Raw genomic sequence first — 18,952 nt, 5'->3', positions numbered from 1 at the left:
CACATCCTTCTTTTCGCCGGATGCACCGCAGGCCAGTACAGTGTATACAGTACACTGGCAGCGCAACAAGCGCCGGTCACATGCTGTCATGTGACCGGAGCATGTGACCCAGAAGTTGCGGCGCTGACACTGTACTGTATCATACTGTACAGGCGTGCGCCGCATCCGTCAAACCGGCGAAAAGTCGGATATGTGAAACCAGCTTCCCTCGTTACATTGCAAGTGCTCCTTATTGACTTGCATTGCGCACACTATTCAAAATGCATATGCGAGTATTAGACAGTACTCGTTACGAGTATCACGAATCCGAGTATTTCGAAACTCACTCATTATCCAACAGTCAAAAGTAGTTCAAATTACAGGAAAATCCCTTTAACAGCCGACACGTTCTGTTCCTGGAACCTGTTCAGCAGCTGCATATTCCTAAAGCAACAGATTAAGAAGCACGAAGCAGAAGACAGAGCTAAATTCTCTTTAATATTCATTCCAAGCAACAGGAATAATAAACGAGCGCAGAGTAGGGCTACCGCTGGGAGGAGGAGTCTTACCTACCGTACAATCCCTCCCATGAGGAGCTGCCTCCTAGAAAGTGTATATAACAAATTGTGGGGGGAGGTTTGTCTGTAACATTTTTCTTTGCATCTTCAGACAACAGCAGGATGGGTTTAAGACAACAATAACTTTGTTACCAGAAATCTTAGAGCGAGTGAGAAAAACAGGCAGGTGAATTTCAGGAGCTTCAAAGACGGAGGAAGAAATGAGGAATATGGAACGGGGAAGGAAAAACAAACATGGGGAGGACTAGCAGCAAAAAAGTTCTTGAAAACTATAGATTGAACTGGAGAAAAAAGGAGGGGGGGGGGGCACAAACTTAAAACCAGGCACCAACAGTTTATCGTGGAACAGTTTAAAAATTGAGTCCGAACAAAATGACTGTACAAACCAAGCACAGACACTAAATGCCAATATGTCAGTGCACCTTCCCACCTACTCACTCCATCTATATCTGCCTTCCTGTCCCTTGAATGACTGCTCTGGCTTTATAGGAGCCCAAGAATGGTGGAGGTAAATGGAAACCAGTAGGTGGTAACATGCACTGACTGGGATGGTTTGAACAGTCATTTTTGTACAGACCGCCTTCAATCACGATGTGGTGCCAACTCACAAATCCACCCCAATGCATCCAATCCAGCGAAACATAAGGAAATAAAGCTAAAATCCCAACTTGTAATTATTGAAAACAAAACTGGGTACATTAAAAAAAACATTAAAAGAAATTCTGGAGCTGGGGGGGGGGGGGGGGGTGTCTTCTCAAACTTCTTTAAACAAAGTCCTAAATCATGTGCAATATAATAATCTTCCTTCCAAATAAAATCATTGATCATACAAGACCTGGTTTCGCCAAGCAGGGCAGACAAAGGATCTCTCTTCAGGAAGAGATCAAGGTGCAGGGCCCCCTGTTATATTCCTCCAGGCACCCCAAGAAAAAGCAGAACAGTCATTAATACCCCACCCCAAAAAAGTGAATGATAACAAGAAACAGTAACGCAGAGGTCCCCTTTACCCGCACAGTCGCCCCTCTATCCCAACGAGTGAAGTAATCAGATAGGGCGTCCAAAAATCAAGATGGAGGGGGGGGATGAGGTTCCATTCTGAATCGTCCACTGATTAAACAGGGCTCATTACATGTTAGAGAACCCCCCTCCCCAAACACCCATCGTCTGTTCTTCGTTTAGCAGGCCACCTCCAGAAAAAGCAGCCAGGAACAATGATGGCTGCTACCTGGTCTCCTTCATAGAGTTCACATCTCTCAGAAGAGCTCCTGGTGTGGTCACGGGACGGGGTCCTCTCTTCCGAGACCTCCATTCTTAGCATAGTGATCAGGAGCAGAAATCAGGGATATTGCATAGGAGTGTCTCACAGAGAAAAGAAAAAATCCTGTACATCATACATGGAGCTCGTTCTTCATGATTAGTGGAAGCCTCAGCAGCAGTCATTAGGATGCAGATCACTTTCTGGAGGTACCTGTACCTCTACGGGTAATACCCAGGGGGTTAAGTCTAATTAGGGACTCATTAGCTCTCCCTATGAATTAGTTGCATTTAATCCAACCCATCTGATTTAGATGCTATCCATGAGAATATCGAGGACTATTACTGGAGGGGGGAGAGGGAGCAGCCGTCTGACCAGTTCAGGCAATCTCTCGGGATAGACTGCGGTGCCTATAACCTCTCCAGTTGGAAGCGATCTATTAGAGTATGTATACTAGCCGTCTCTGGGGATGGAGCAGCCGGTGGCTACAGTCAGTCTTCAGGACAGCTGGTGGGGCGCCTCAAGCATCTCCATCAAGAAGGTGTCTATTGGGGTGTCTCCAATCAGTTTGAAAAAGAAGAGGTGTTCAAGACATTTGAGTCCGATGGAGCGCAGGGCCGGGAGGCGGAGGAGCAGTTTTGCAAACCTTAAAAAGAAAGGAAGGATATTGGCTTGAGAAAGAAGCTTCACAGCAGTTTTAAACATCATAAAGCAAAGCTCGGCAGCTAACACTCCTCCACCAACATTTGGCAACGTTTTGCTGTAAACCACTGCTAATATTAATGTGACCAAATTATCCAAATGGACAGATTTGTGATGACGGATTGTCCCACTGGAGCAACCAAACATGGTCATTAGATGGTCATGAGATGGTCACCACCGCCTAGTCAATCAATCTAGGGGCGCAAGATTCTTCCAAAACCGTAAGAATTTATGGCAAGTAGATTGATCAATGTCCAATCTCACCCTTTTAAGGTTTTTCCACCCAAGATGGCTGAACCATGCCTTAGGTATTGCCTATTCTACACCAAGAAGTGCATTCTGGTAATCCTCCACACCATTAATCCATCATCGCTACCATGACCACAGCTACCTCATGTGCCCAGAATACTGCCCCCTCTTGGCTTATCTGGATGGAGTATGGGGAAAGTTTTTTGCAACATGGGGTGCAATTAAATGGGACTACCAAAGAAATGGTGCAGAGAAATTCCACTGCAGTGGAAAACTTACTATGCATTATGTTCAGCTGTGTGCACACTGAGTGCAGACGTCAAAACCTGAATGGAGTACTGACGTGTTGTGCACATGTTGAGTATTTTCTCTTTGAAGATTTGGTGTAGAAATAAATCAGCAATATGTCAATTCTTACAGCAGATTTCACTCATTTTAATGAATGGGAAAGATATGCACCAAAAATGCAGATTCTGCTACTGCATTTTCCTGCCAAGAGATGCAAACGTTTCGGCACTAAATTCTAAGGCCATGTGCCCACAGGAGCTTTTTGCTGCAGAGTATGCCGCGGAAAACCTGCGGATTTATCTGGATTTTCCAGATAAATCCGCAGGTTCTAGCATGTACAGGCACTCCCCATGTTACCCTATGGGACATGGGGAGTGTCTGTGTCCACGCTGCGGAAAGTGCGGCTGCGACTCTCCTCAGCCGCACCTAACTGCATGTCAATTATTCATGCAGATTTACTTGGAGATCCCGGCCCTCCGCTATTGAGATAGAGGCCAGGACGTCCGCAGGTAAATCAAAATCGCGTGAATCTCCGCATGTTTCCCGCAGCTATTCCGCTGGAAACTCGCAGCTAAAAATAGCTGCGGCTGCCAGCTGCGGGAAACATGCAGCCGTACCGGCAAATATATCCGCAGGTACGAGCGTCCCGTGGGCACATGGCCTAAAGGTGTGCACAAATCCTTAGAGCGAAGCTGCTCAAGTCGTTAGTCCGCCTTATCCAACATCCCCCCCACCCCAGAGAGCTCACCTTCCCTGCTGGTCTGGATACTTCTGCTTGCAGTAAGATTCCAGAGATGCATAGACCTTCTCTCTGAGAACCTCCACATCGGCCGGGTTGGACAGTCCTTTAGCATCTAGACAAAAGAAGAAATATTTTAACTCCACACGGCTACACTAAGGCCTAAAAACACACGGCATGGAAATCTGTGCGAGTGGAGTGTGATAAAACATCGCATTCCACTCGGACCAGTATTAGCCTGTGTGTAAGCACCCATGAGCGATTATTTTCTCAGCTACAATCGGACCGAGAAAACAAATCGCAGCATGCTGCGGGTGTAATGCGAGACTCTCTGGCACCCACTGAAGTGTATGGGGTGAGAGAAAGATCGCACTGCACTCACGGTACACCGGTGTACTGTGAGAATGACAATGGCCAGCTACGGAGATAAATCCCTCCCTCTCCTCCTACTCAACGCTGGCCCGCCCCCCACAGCTAAGGTCCAATCACATGATTGGACCTCAGACGCTGTGGCACTCGGCTTCCGCTGTGCTGCGAGTGTGAGCTGAGTGTAATGCGAGGATTGCATTAGTCCCCGTGTGTCACATCACAAAAACTCAAGTAGAAGGTTTTTACTAAAAAAAAAAAAAAAGTTTGAAAACTTAATCTCTTTAGAAAACAAAACCTTACCTGGGTTAAACAATATAATGGCTCGCAGACAGCCCAGCTCGGTCTTATCCATGCGCATGTCTCTCATCTTAGACACAAGTTCAGTGAGGACTCTGCAAAATCCGGACGACATGTATCAGATACTCACAGGTTATTAGAGACTATAAAAGGGTCCTTAAAGTGGAAGTTCTACATTACCTGTCAAATATGGCCCCCACACCGGCACTGTGCGCGCTGTTGCGGTGGACGTGCAGTCCCGTGGCCAGCAAGATGCCGTCTTTCACAGAAATCGAGCGGTGAGAGAAAGAAGCGATGAGGAGCTCATTCCATCCTATGGGGGAGGAAGGTGGATATAGGAAGGTAGTAAAGTTACTCCTGCCTTGTATTAAAGTCTTTGCTTTACTACTGTGGACCGCACTAAGGTCTCTACACAGATCCCCGGCACTACACAGCTCTCCGGCACTACACAGCTCTCCGGCACTGCTGCCTGAACATGAGCTGCAAAACCACAATTACCTTTATTTGCCAGTTTAGACTTGTATAAAAGTTTATTAACTTGTTTATAGCTCAGCAGGTACAAGTGGTGCGGGGGATGGGACAGCAAGAAAGGCGGTGACAAGTTCTAGATCCAGCGGCTCTTACCAGCTCTAAGCAGTATAACCTGATCGTCCAATAGCAGCTCAGAGAAGTGCGGGATCCTCTTGGCCCATTCAACGAGAGTAAAAAGTTGTTTATCAGCAGCTTGGCAGATGTTTGTTACCGGATCACTGGGCTAAGGAGAGAGATAAGACGTAAGGACAAGACCCTCATGATCTTAGGCTCTATAGGAGCTAGGAAGGGTCCTGACGTTCTACATTGTCACTTAGAGAAACAAGATTCTTCATCTTTGCAAAGCTACCCTGATAACTGCTTGACAACCAGACCTATGGCACAATACCCCTAACATTCAACGAGTGTGCCACACATCCCCGCTGCACAATACACCCCCCCCCCCCAATATTCACAGAACGTGCCACACAATACCCCCCAAAGAGTGTGCTGCACATCCTCGCTGCACAATACACCAACATTCATCCTGTGTGCCGCACAATACACCACAACATTCACAGAGCGTGCTGCACAATACCCTCCAACATTCACAGCGTGTGCTGCACATCCTCGCTGCACAATACACCAATATTCACCCTGTGTGCCGCACAATACCCCCCCACCCCCCTCCAACATTCACAGCGCGTGCTGCACTTACAGATCCGCCCCCTTCGAGGCTCTGATCGCTCTTCTGCTCCACCGCCAGCTCAGCCTCGAGGATTTTTTCCACCGGCATATCCTCATTTATTGTGCCGCTAAACTCAGCCTCGCCTTCTCGCTCCCGGCCTCGCTGACGTTCTTCTTGCACAGCTGAAGACACAGAAAGGGCATTTTGTAATATTTATGGATATTGGATTTTTGCAGAAAAACCTTTACAGTACTGGGATATTAGAAACGTTTTCAGAGAAAAATTCAAGTCCAACACTTGAACAATACAGTAACACCAAAACTAAATAAAAACTAAATTAGAAGTGGTGGAAGACGCCTCAACAATGTTCGCTTATGTGACCCTTCTATAAGGAGGCCGCCAGCAGCGAGCGCTCACTCACCCTCTCTCTTCATGCCGGTGGCCAGACACTTCTGGTAGCGGCAGTATTGGCAGCGGTTCCTCTGTCTCTTGTCCACGATGCAGTCCTTGTTGTCTCTGCAGGTGTAGGTCAGGTCCTTGCGGATCGTGCGTTTGAAGAAGCCCTTGCAGCCCTCACAGCTGTACACGCCATAGTGTTTCCCTGCAAGACGTGTGAAGACGTGAGTGGATGCAACGCCCAACACTCCTCATCTGAGCCCCACCAGATAGAACTAGAGGACCCCGCTCCTCACAATTAGAGGTGCAGGGTTAGGAAAAAGCAGTTTAGTTTTTTTTTTCTGTAGAACATAAGACAATACTATTGCTAAACCAGATTTATTTCATCCTTGTGGGGTGTACTTATATTGTGCTGTGCAGCCGCCTGCTTCAGTATTATGGGCATCACCATCCAGAATGTGTTTTTTTCAATGCAATTTGTTGGAAGATGTACTGTGCAGCACCCACAGCTAGGGGGCGCCGCACTTACACCGCAGCTGCCTCTATACTGGCCTTATGAACAGTGAGAAACGTTCATGCGACTTCAACGTAAATGCAACCACATGAAGGACTACAAGTCCCAGGAGGCCCTAAAAGGGCAGCTTTTTTTTTTTTTTAATTTTCTTTATAGTGAAGCCATTAACCATTAGTGTCACTGCCCATTCCTCCTCCCGAGCAGCTACAGCCCTATAGTTAATGAGCGACGCCCGGCGTCTTTGGCATCCTCTGGAGGAGATGATTGGCAGGGTTTGCTGGGAGCTATGGCAGGATTACAACAGCAGCTACAATAACTGGGAAGCCACGTGCATCCAGCACTGTATACAGAGTTCACACTACACTAGGCCACCAGGGAACGCCCTGCACAAAGCACGCACCGGGAAGTGTAATGCAGGGAACTGCAGTCTATAGCCCGAGGGCCACACTCCACGCTGCAGTCCACGCCCAGGATGATCCAGCACCATGAATGAGACCAGAGTCAGGTTGACAAGGTGCTCCTGCCTCCATAGTGGTGAGGGGCCACGCATGCGCAGTCCCTGAGCGGCAGGACTTTAGGTATTACTCGGTGCATGAACCGCAATACTCTGCAGGTAGCATTTGTTAGGCCGCTTTCACATTGCGTTACCTACGTTCACTGGTCCCCCCCTCCCCCCCAAAACGTGTTTCGGACGCATACGCCGATGGGGCCATTGACTAATGAAGCAGACGGAGTCTGCGTGTGCTCTGTCGCACAGTTTTCGGGCATATACGTTTTCTGCAGGCGGACACCTGAACGTAGTCTATGTCTGGGTGTCCTCCTGCAGAAAACATATATGCCCGAAAACGTAATGTGAAAGCGGCCTTATGCTTTATGCTTCTACCACCATTTGCTCTCACTATATGGGACTAATCTGTGACCTCGGTGGAGACCATCCACAGTGGACAGAACAATGCGGCGATGTCTGTGCCCAAACCCAAGCACCACACATTGGCATCAGTAATGGGCCCTTACCGGAGGAGCGGTCTCCGCAGATTGAGCACAGCCGTTTGCCACTCACTCCTCCTCCGTTGGGATGGCCGGCCATGACTCTCATCCCCAATGGAGGTTTCACATCTTCAGAGGAGCTGACGGGGTGCAGACCCGAGAGGTTCACTGTGGAATTTATCTGTTGAGTGGGAGATATTTAAGAGATTTTAATTTACACATGTGAAAACTTAAAAGCTACAAGCCGACGTGCACATCCCCCCCAGCAATATTTTACACGTTCTAGAAATGCTGATCTAGAGTGCAGCACAGAAGTCTGATTTCTGCAGGCTTCAGAGCTGAACTCTTCCTAAACTGAAAGTCACCCAAGTAAACTGTACTGCGGCTGCTATAAAGACTACCAAGCAGATGCTTGTACAGATGCTAAACATTGGAGGTCTTCAGACACAAGGAAACCTTTATAATACAGCTGTGATGCAGCAGCACTGATTGTGGAGAAATGCCCATCCCAGGCACTGATCTCCACTGCCTGTGCCCAATACATAGGAGTCTTCAGTCACTCTGCACCCAGGCATGGCAGAAGAAACCAACCCAATATTTACCACGGAGGAGCAACTGATTGTTAGAAACCAGAGATCACGAGACTGAAGTCACCTGCAGCCACAAAACCTTCCAGGAATGGAATTATATGTGACGGACAGAAGATCATTACTTCACGTGAGCTGCGTCCTGGAGGCGAAGGGCGCGTGCTACAGAGCACGGGACCCGAAACAGCCTGATCCACTGCAAGATAGCACAGCATAAGTGTCACTGATCGACCCCCAATAAAGGGGAGTGCAAGGACCCATGTATATACACCTATGGAGGTCACGTGTGTTTTTGTGCATGCACACAACTGTATAGTACAAGACGATGTTAATGGTGCTCAGCCTAACCACGGGTCTCCACTTCCAATATGCCCATGAGACAATAGGTCAGGAGGCTGTAGACCGGCCACACCACTCATGAGGCTGCACCCGGACCACGTTCATTCCCAATAGTGGACAGCCACATTTAAAAATCAGACATGACTAAACAGTCCACGTCACACCAGTGATACATTGGAACCTACTGGATGAGGGAATTATCCACTGACGAAAAAAGGAAAAAAAATGTAAGGCAGAAAATTACACAAAACCCCTGTGTGGAGCCTTCCCAGCATTAGACACAAGTTGCTGCTCCACATTTTTCTCCAGGAGGACTCGCCAGACTGAATTCAGACCAGCAGAGTCACACTCCAGTGATGTAGTTCTCATTTTGCAAAAATGGCCTCTAAGGATAAAATGAGGATGAAGGGAGCCAACTTCAGAGGGGCCCGGCAGGGGCGCAGAGGGCCCGGCAGGGGCGCAGAGGGCCCGGCAGGGGCGCAGAGGGCCCGGCAGGGGCGCAGAGGGCCCGGCAGGGGCGCAGAGGGCCCGGCAGGGGCGCAGAGGGCCCGGCAGGGGCGCAGAGGGCCCGGCAGGGGCGCAGAGGGCCCGGCAGGGGCGCAGAGGGCCCGGCAGGGGCGCAGAGGGCCCGGCAGGGGCGCAGAGGGCCCGGCAGGGGCGCAGAGGGCCCGGCAGGGGCGCAGAGGGCCCGGCAGGGGCGCAGAGGGCCCGGCAGGGGCGCACGCTCCATCTAGGTACCAAACACAGACAACATTCTAGCAACAAGCTGTACTCAAATCACACTATTCTTAACGTTTGTTTATACCAATACTGAGCATTGTCAGAAATTCTCTTCTAATAAGGAGGCATACACTATCTTACCTGAGGGCTGCTGACCGGTCCGTAGCCTATAGATGGGGTGCCAGGAATTCCCGGGGAGCCCACAGCACAGTTAATGACAGGAAAAGGGGAGCCTAGACTTCCCAGAGGAGAGTTCACCGAGGAGGTCATTGCAGATCCGATCATGGAGGGGTGTAAGGGAGCGCCGGGTGGAGGGGTGTCGCACAGGGGACGCCCCAGAGGAGGGCTCAGGGATGAGGTGTCTGGGCTTTGACAAACTGGAAATAAAAAAAAAAAAAAGTTTAGAATATAGAAAACAATAAATACATTTAATTGACAGTCCCCTCCAGGAGCCGTTACATAGTGGATACTTTGCCATTTGCACGCTCTTCTGCGCAGTTTCTGGCTGACATATTAAACTTAAATGTTAGTTTAAAACAAATTGAGCCCTAAAATTCTTCCAATGATTAAAATCAGAGACTACAGAAAGAAATCAGAGCTTTACTGCCCTCACGGCACGAGGGTCCGGACTTTCCACTCAGCCATATCTTACTGTTCTGTTACTCAGCTTTTCAAAAAAAAAATAAATAAAAATAAGAAGGGGGATGGGGGGACAGGTAGTGGTTCTGGGGGGCCCCACAATGACTAGACCCTACTCCAGAAACTGACGGACAATTACACGGCAGATTGTCGGCTCATAGCGGCTGCAGATGACAAATTTAAGACCGCAAGTTTATCCAGACGCACTGGACTCAATGGGGCGCAGCCTTCACCTCCACAATCTGCCGGACAAAACTACAAGCCATTTCTACAGAAATCTCCCCAAACGTCTTCAGAAAGTCCGGCATCTCCTCACTCAGGAGATTAAGCTTCAGCTACACCAAGGGGCCGTCCAGGGGCAGCAAAGTTGGTCACCAGAAGGCCGGGATTAAGGGAATTAGTAGGAGCAGAAGACGGCACCATCTGTTGTACCTGAGCGTGGAGTAACCAAGAAAGTCGCCATCAAACCAAACCCCGCAGTGGTGTCACCACAGTGCATAGAATGGAGAGAAAGACCGTGAAGAAGACGCCGCGGCACTCACCATCCGGAGGACGAGGTCACCCTGCACTGGATTCAGCAAAAACATACAGGCAGGTCTGGAGGTTGCAGCAGCTTCATGTGTCTGCGTCCTGTAGAGGAGCGGTCACACATGAGGCTGTCTGCGCTCTGCACCGTCCAAATCACCTGTATATTTTAAGAAATCCGGTAAAGACTGAACCTTTCCTCCAGATGGCGAGTGCCACCACTACTTTTTCACAGAAAAAAATAAAATAAAACCCAGTAGTGAGAACCACAGGAGCAGAGGGGCCATATGGGGGGGGGGGGGTCCTAGAATTTGAGCCATTTTTGCCTTCTGGAAACTTTGCAAAAATGCCAGAAATTTCCCATAGCCAACCACTTCTTACTGGAGAATCCCTTTAAGTTGTTGATCCATGAGGTTCTGACTATTGGGCCGGCCCTGATTGCAGATCGGTCACCTCTATCCCCCATATAACTGCTCGGTGGTCTCGCCGGACGGTGGCCCCTGTCTGATGATTGGGGGTCCCAGTGGAGAGGGGACACCTAGTTTGCACCATGGAGCCCCTTTACCATAGAAAATGATCAATGTGATGGCGATCATCAGGATCTCCACCATGTGGGGATGGATTTTGGGGTCTCCACATTTAGCTGCCACCAATCATCTATTGTGGGGGCGCAGATTCCCATATCCCCTGCAGCCCCCTCCTGTAATACTACAACTCCCAGCATGCACCGTGTTACCTCTGGAGCACAACTCCCAGCAGAGCCCGGGACTCATCCACCTTTACTCTCCCCCCATCGCCCCCCTGGATCACCCCCCCATCCACACCGCGCCCCCCGTCCACACCGCGCCGTGTAACAAAGCCCCGTGTGCCGCACTCACCCCTGCTGTCCCCCATCCCGTCCAGGCCGCGCTCACTCTCCGCTCTCGCCGCCGTCCTCTCCGCTCACACACAGGACATTATGTTAATGACCTGCATATTAATGAAGCGCCGCCGCCAGTGACGCAGTTTCCGGGGTCTCCTGCGGTCACCCCGCACCGGACCCGCTGCCACCAACTCTCCCAGCGGCCCCCGCGGCCCCAGACTGACGAGGAAGCGGAAGTGCCGCCATCTTTCTACACCCCGAGGTAGGCGCTTCCTTCAAGGGGCGTAGCCTTCAGTAATTTAGTGAATAAGTGCCAATCGTATGGAGAAAAAGCGAGGTTATGTAAAAGAAAGCGCTGAACGAGGACGAACAACAGCTGTGATACGTGTCCGCCGCCCCGCGGGGGTCGGGTGTAGCAAGATGGAGGGTGTAGATGAAAAATGACCTGATGTGACCTCAAGAGAAAGGGTGTGGCAAGATGGCGGGTGGAAGGTGATCAGAGGCCAGAGAACGTCTAGGAGGAGAAAGATGGCGGGGCTTCCGGTTTCCTTCTATGGATAGCCTTATTTATATTTTGTGACAATGTATAAATAAAGCGGCGTCATGTGACCCGTGTCTGGCGGGGCGGGGCCTGCACCTGGGCTCAGTGTGGGCAAAGGTCGCCCAGTGACCACCGGAATCACCGCTCCTGACCGTGACCTGCGGCTGCCAACAAGTGCCCGTGTCTGCACAGGAGGAAGGAGAGCCACAACACAAGATACAGGGCTAATGTGAACATCACATGGCTGGTATTCTACTCCAGAGCTGTACTCACTATTCTGCTGGTGCAATCACTGTGTACATGCATTACTGATCCGGAGTTACCTCCTGTATTATACCCCAGAGCTGCACTCACTATTCTGCTGGTGCAATCACTGTGTACATGCATTACTGATCCGGAGTTACCTCCTGTATTATACTCCAGAGCTGTACTCACTATTCTGCTGGTGCAATCACTGTATACATACATTACTGATCCTGAGTTACCTCCTGTATTATACCCCAGAGCTGCACTCACTATTCTGCTGGTGCAGTCACTGTGTACATACATTACTGATCCTGAGTTACCTCCTGTATTATACTCCAGAGCTGCACTCACTATTCTGCTGGTGCAGTCACTGTGTACATACATTACTGATCCTGAGTTACCTCCTGTATTATACTCCAGAGCTGTACTCACTGTTCTGCTGGTGCAGTCACTGTATACATATATTACATTACTGATCCTGAGTTACGTCCTGTATTATACTCCAGAGCTGCACTCACATTCTGCTGCTGCAGTCACTGTGTACATACATTACATTACTGATCCTGAGTTACGTCCTGTATTATACCCCAGAGCTGCACTCACTATTCTGGTGGTGCAGTCACTGTAAATACATTACATTACTGATCCTGAGTTACCTCCTGTATTATACCCCAGAGCTGCACTCACTATTCTGCTGGTGCAGTCACTGTGTACACACATTACTGATCCTGAGTTACCTCCTGTATTATACTCCAGAGCTGCACTCACTGTTTTAAAATCAAACCATATAATGCCCATAGGTACATGAACTGTTGCTGGTATCCCCAAAAAGAGACCTTAGAAAAATACATTGGATAAACCAGACATTAACAACAGCGTCCATAATAAAAAAAACATACAAATCATTTTATTTAACAAAATTGTCTAGAAAAAAAAATCCCCACAGAAAGTGGCTGAGATACATTATAAATGCCCCACACCCATAAAAACAAGGCAGTGACTGCAGCAGCAATCACGGCACAAAACAAAATACCGGAAAATCACAATTCTAATCCATAGGTGAGAGGTCAGATGTCCAATGAAATAAAAAACACATTTAGGCTATGTACGCACACTTTGTAACCACAAAGATAGTGTTTTTGGCACCAACAAAAAAAAAATAAATAAATAAAAAAAATAAAACCCAAAAAACACAGCATGCACACGTACCCTAACATAGATAAGGATTGAATAGTTAAAGTGCAATACAAATACCATTAGCAGAATGTTAATCAGAATCAATCCATTTGCTAACAAAAGGACACTAAGGGTAAGTTCACACAGTGCGTTTTTCGGGTGCGTTTTTGGCCTCAAAACTGCATGACTTTGCTTCCCCAGCAAAGTCTATGAGTTCGTTTTTGCTGTCCGCACAATTTTTTAAGCTGAGTTTGAGCTTAAAAAAAAAAAAAAAGAAATATGGACATGTCAATTTTGTCCTGAGTTTTTCTGCGTTTCCCCCCATGCGATGCATTGGAAAAACGCAGAGATCAAAAACACAGCCAAAAATGCACCAAATCGCGGAAAAAAAACGCATTTTTTTAGCGGCCAAAAACGCAGCATAAAAAAAAAAAAAAACGCAGCGTGTGCACAGCCTAACTCAGGGTGCCAAAAGTGCATGTGCCTGCTGACAAACCACACTGCCCAATGACCTGTAGGGAGGATTTTTGTATACAATTTTGTTATATAGGTTTTTTTTTTTTTTATTATGGACTAGTTATCAATGTCTGCACTCACTGTTCTGCTGGTGCAGTCACTGTGTACATACATTACTGATCCTGAGTTACCTCCTGTATTATACTCCAGAGCTGCACTCACTATTGTGCTGGTGCAGTCACTGTGTACATACATTACTGATCCTGAGTTACCTCCTGTATTATACTCCAGAGCTGCACTCACTATTCTGCTGGTGCAGTCACTGTGTACATACATTACTGATCCCGAGTTACCTCCTGTATTATACTCCAGAGCTGCACTCACTATTCTGCTGCTGCAGTCACTGTGTACATAATTACATTACTGATCCTGAGTTACCTCCTGTATTATACTCCAGAGCTGCACTCACTATTCTGCTGCTGCAGTCACTGTGTACATAATTACATTACTGATCCTGAGTTACCTCCTGTATTATACTCCAGAGCTGCACTCACTATTCTGTTGCTGCAGTCACTGTGTACATACATTACATTACTGATCCTGAGTTACCTCCTGTATTCTACTCCAGAGCTGCACTCACTATTCTGCTGCTGCAGTCACTCTATACATACTTTTATCCCTACATATAAGATATAATGTAACATCTCAGTTCTGAAACAAGTTGCCGTCTCACCGATTCCGCTGCTGTCTGGGTCATCTCGGGGTTTATTGTAACACCACGGTCCATGCATAGGTCCTTGCATAATTTATACTTGTCAATAGGGGAAATGTTCCAGCTCAGAAATTTTAATAAAATCCAGAACCTTCGTTCAATTTTAAACCTGCTCCAGCCCCGGCTGCAGTCACAGGAGAGGGAGAAAGCGCACCTGCCCCATCTGAAATACCTAATCACTGGCCAGCTGACTCGCCCGCAAACCACCTTGATTTGGTCGCTATAGGTGTCGCTAACAGGTCAAAAAGATTAAGGCCTAGTGCCCACTTTGTGTAGTTGTACGCGTATTTCAGAATCCAGCTATGTCATTGAAATCAGCAAGTCAAAGCTGAATGTCATGAAGTGCAGTGCCCACGGTGCTCTGTTTTTCCCTTGCGTGTTTGGTGCAGATTTGGTGCAGAAAAAAAGAAGCCTGCAACCAAATACGACAAGGAAAAATCCATAGACTTTGCTGCTTCAATGACATTGATGTTGCAGCAGGATTCTGAATTTGCTGCAGATTCTGAAAATCTGCGTCAAATCGCAGCGTGGGCACTGGGCCTAGTGAAGATGGAATCACCAAACTAATAAGTGCTAATGCTAATATTCCTGAACTGTGACCCGGGCCGGGTCCTCCTCCTCCTGTACAGTTTGTGTCCTGCATTGTTCATGATTATTGTACTTGTCTATGTATGCCTCTGTTCACATGTAAAGCGCCATTGAATAAATGGCGCCATAATAATAAATAATAATAACACTAGTAGGTATCACGCAGTCACCAATGTATTGTGTGCCCACAGATCGGAGACGGCTTATCCTATTGGCTTTGTACTCAGCTTTCTCATGGAGCTGCCGTATTTGCGGTCCGTCTGCACAATCAATGATAACGAACACAAAATCAGAGCTGCAATTAAAAAACCCTCTTGATAAGGTAAGTAAGGCCATTATCAGCGTCAGTAAGGCTATGTGCGCACTTTGCTTTTTACCTGCTTTTTACCTGCTTTTTTGCTGCTTTTTCAACTGCAGCGTTTAATGCCAAAATGGTTGTGTTCTGCTTTTCAAGCAAAGTCTATGGGAATTTGGGTTTCTTGTCCGCACTTTGCAGTTCAAACTGCAGCCTTTTTGTTGCAGAACTTTGGTCAAAAACTCAGCTTTGCAGGGCAAAACCCAAATGGCAAAAACAATTGTCCTGTTTTTGTTTTTGCCATTTGGGTTTTGCACTGCAAAGCTGAGTTTTTGACCAAAGTTCTGCAACAAAAAGGCTGCAGTTTGAACTGCAAAGTGCGGACAAGAAACCCAAATTCCCATAGACTTTGCTTGAAAAGCAGAACACAACCATTTTGGCATTAAACGCTGCAGTTGAAAAAGCAGGTAAAAAGTAAAGTGCGCACATAGCCTAAGGGCTGCTTCACTTTTTTTTACAGGTTTTGTATACTCTATGACAACATTAGGCTAGTTTCACACTTGTGTTGAACGACATCCGTTGCATTGCGTTGTGTGACGGATGCAACGGATGTGTTGCATATAGTGGCACAACGGATGCAACAGATGCTGCAAAACAACGGAATCCGTTTTGATTTTTTTTTTACAGTTTACCGGCGGCAGACTATTGTGAACGATCAGCTGATCGCTCCCAGTAGCCGGCCGCCGGGTGATCAGCTGATCGCTCCCAGTAGCCGGCCGCCGGGTGATCAGCTGATCGCTCCCAGTAGCCGGCCGCCGGGTGATCAGCTGATCGCTCCCAGTAGCCGCGGCGCCGGGTGATCAGCTGATTGCTCCCAGTAGCCGCGGCCGCCGGGTGATCAGCTGATCGCTCCCAGTAGCTGCGGCCGCCGGGTGATCAGCTGATCGCTCCCAGTAACCGCGGCCGCCGGGTGATCAGCTGATCGCTCGGCCGCCGAGAATGTGTGCGGGGGCGGAGTGCGGGGTGGGTGTAGCCGAGCTGGGCCATGGCGCTGAGGACAGGTGAGTGTGTGTGTGTGTATATACATGAGGAGTGGAGTGTGGGAGGGGGCGGAGCCAAGCGGGGAAGTGTCGGACTCCCTGCACACGCACCCAGGGTAAATATCGGGTATAAGTAGGCAAATCACTTTGCTTGGTTACCCATTATTTACCTTGGTTACGGGTGCAGGGAGCCAGAGAGAGCATGCACAGTGAAATCCTGAGGATTCCGCTGCTCAAAAAAACATTACATGCTGCGTTTCTCCCGCTGGGCGGAAGCAACGGAGCGTCGGCCAGCGGAGCAACGTAGGTCCTTTTGGCACAATCCGTCATCCATACAAGTCTATGGGAAACAGTGGAATCCGTTAACGGATTCCGCTGTTTTCCAAAAGGGCGGATTGTGACGGAAGGAAATAAATGCAAGTGTGAAAGTACCCTTAAAAAGCCATTAAAAAGCGTCAGCACAAAATGTTCAAACCGAGCAGAGCACCTTGTAGAGGACATCGCCCTATTAAAAATCATACACTTAGGGGCGTTCACACTGCGTTCCTCTCTCGTTCGTGTGTCGAGGCTTCCATCCAAACCCCATCTCAAAATGGGTTTCAGACGTATGCGCCGACAGGACCAGTGACGATAATGGTGCAGATGGAGTCACCGTGTGCTCTGTCGTGCACCATTTTTGGAGGTGTACACTTACTGGAGGAGGACAACCAGGTGCAGTCTAATACGTGTAGGTGTCTGCCTCCAGTAATCGTATACCCCCGAAAATACTGCCTGACAGGGCTCACGGTGACCCCATATGCACCATTATAGTCAGCGGCCCTGTCAGCGCATGCATTCCAAACCCATTTTGCGGAGGTTCGGACGGAAACTCCCGGGGACCACTCACCGGGGAGAGGATCGCTGTGTGAAAGCCGCCTTAGACTGCGTTCTCAAAGTGCAGCCACTTTGGCTTCGTAATCGGTTTTGTGTTAAAAAAAAAACAAGGTCAAAAAAAGCGACATGGCTGCAACATGTGAACAATGCCTTAAGCGGGCTTTACACACTGCGATATCGGTCCCGATATCGCTAGCGTGGGTACCCGCCCCATCTGTTGCGCGACACGGGCAAATCGCTGCCCGTGCCGCACAACATCGCCCAGACCCGTCACACATACTTATCTGCCCGGCGACGTCGCTGTGACCGCCGGCGAACCGCCTCCTTTCTAACGGGGCGGTCCGTGCGGCGTCACAGCGACGTCACTGAGTGGCCGCCCAATAGCAGTGGAGGGGTGGAGCTGAGCGGGACGTAACATCCCGCCCACCTCCTTCCTTCCGCATAGCGGCCGGAGGCAGGTAAGGAGAGGTTCCTCGTTCCTGCGGTGTCACACGGAGCGATGTGTGCTGCCGCAGAAATGAGGAACAACCTCGTTACTGCTGCAGTAACGATTTTTGAGAATGGACCCCCATGTCACCGATGAGCGATTTTGCATGTTTTTGCAACAATGCAAAATCGCTCATCGGTGTCACACGCAACGGCATCGCTAATGCGGTCGGATGTGCGTCACCAATTCCGTGACCCCAACGAGTTCGCATTAGCGATGTCGTAGCGTGTAAAGCCCCCTTTAGTGTCCAAATCCATTGCTACATTTACCAGAAACCGTTCTTTATTCAAATGAGCTGCCCGTGCACCCTGGGCGGAGCTGAGCACCTTACTACCTACTTGTTTTGCATCTATCTCCGCCCTCCTCTGGCTCCTGTCAATCAAGGAAGAGGATGGCGGAGATAGATGCAAAACAAGAAGGTGGAAAGATGCATTGGAAGTGCTCAGCTCCGCCCAGGGTGCACGGGCAGCTCATTAGCTGTAAACGCAGCAACAAATTTGGCCACTTAAAGTTACGATTTCATTTCGGCTTTGTCCACTACAATGTGCTGACAGGCTCCCATTAATGACAATCTGACACCCTTCTACACACACTAAGGGTATGTGCGCACGTTGCGTACTAGCCCAGCACCGTAAAAGGTGCGCTTCAGAGCGCAGCTGAAAAGCTCCGTTCTGAAGCGCATGGTGCCGGCGAGAACGTGCGCTCTGCCTGCAGCTCCTGCCATAGACAGAGCAGGAGCTGCCGGCAAAGCGCACAGAAGAAGTGACATGTCACTTCTTTTTGCGCAGCGCTTCGGCAGTAGCCGAAGCGCTGCGCTCTGAGACGCCACGTGCGCACGGCCCCTGCACAATCTCCATAGACTGTGCAGGGGACGCAGGACGCATGCAGTTACGCTGCGCTGCAAAGCGCAGCGTAACTGCATGAATTTACGCAACGTGCGCACATAGCCTTATACAGTCTTGGGCCCTCTTCTCCCGCGCTCCCCTCTGCGCAGTGATTCAGTCAGACTGCCGTATTACTGCTTCAGGATCGCAGCACAATACCTGCAGTAGCCGGCAGCTCTCCTGATCTGAGCGTGACTGCTACATAGAAATACACAGTGACACGCTCAGATCAGAAGAGCCGACAGCCTGAGCGAGCACAGCGCTGCGATCCTCGGGCAGTAATACAGCAGTGAATTGTCATTCTTTCATTAACACGCTGGAGGGGGTGGGTGCGATTATGGGTGGGAGGAGGGGAGAATATTCACTCCTTA

At 49.0% G+C, this 18,952-nt stretch overlaps 2 protein-coding genes across 2 annotated transcripts in view; one reads left to right on the top strand and one right to left on the bottom strand.

Annotated features, from left to right (window-relative positions):
- Positions 1 to 458: 458 nt before the first annotated feature.
- On the bottom strand, positions 459 to 11,443 carry RXRB (retinoid X receptor beta). Its single transcript, XM_075323216.1, has 10 exons — positions 11,240 to 11,443; positions 9,339 to 9,574; positions 7,579 to 7,732; positions 6,076 to 6,255; positions 5,685 to 5,836; positions 5,081 to 5,210; positions 4,637 to 4,769; positions 4,460 to 4,551; positions 3,800 to 3,905; positions 459 to 2,458 (listed from the first exon to the last, which is right to left on the bottom strand). Exons 1-10 carry the CDS (start codon positions 11,253 to 11,255, stop codon positions 2,311 to 2,313), a joined length of 1,347 nt encoding a protein of 448 aa, XP_075179331.1. The 5' UTR covers positions 11,256 to 11,443; the 3' UTR covers positions 459 to 2,310.
- Positions 11,444 to 16,342: 4,899 nt separating this feature from the next.
- KIFC1 (kinesin family member C1) overlaps positions 16,343 to 18,952 on the top strand; it is a 52,918-nt gene continuing 50,308 nt past the window's right edge. The window contains exon 1 of the mRNA XM_075324781.1: positions 16,343 to 16,358. Within this exon, the coding sequence (XP_075180896.1) occupies positions 16,343 to 16,358 (16 nt within the window). The remainder of the gene's footprint in view (positions 16,359 to 18,952) is intronic.

The sequence above is a fragment of the Anomaloglossus baeobatrachus genome, chromosome 9 (genome assembly GCF_048569485.1).
Source record: "Anomaloglossus baeobatrachus isolate aAnoBae1 chromosome 9, aAnoBae1.hap1, whole genome shotgun sequence".
Classification (NCBI taxonomy): domain Eukaryota; kingdom Metazoa; phylum Chordata; class Amphibia; order Anura; family Aromobatidae; genus Anomaloglossus; species Anomaloglossus baeobatrachus.
Note: the sequence above shows the minus strand (reverse complement) of the source record. Positions and strands in the feature narration are given on the sequence as shown.

What these genes read in the sequence shown, in the direction of transcription:
- RXRB (XM_075323216.1), bottom strand. An exon ending in GACCGGTCAGCAGCCCTCAG is followed by an intron (nt 7,733 to 9,338) that starts GTAAGATAGTGT and finishes CCCACTCAACAG; the next exon opens with ATAAATTCCACAGTGAACCT. An exon ending in GGTTATACTGCTTAGAGCTG is followed by an intron (nt 4,770 to 5,080) that starts GTAAGAGCCGCT and finishes CCTCCCCCATAG; the next exon opens with GATGGAATGAGCTCCTCATC.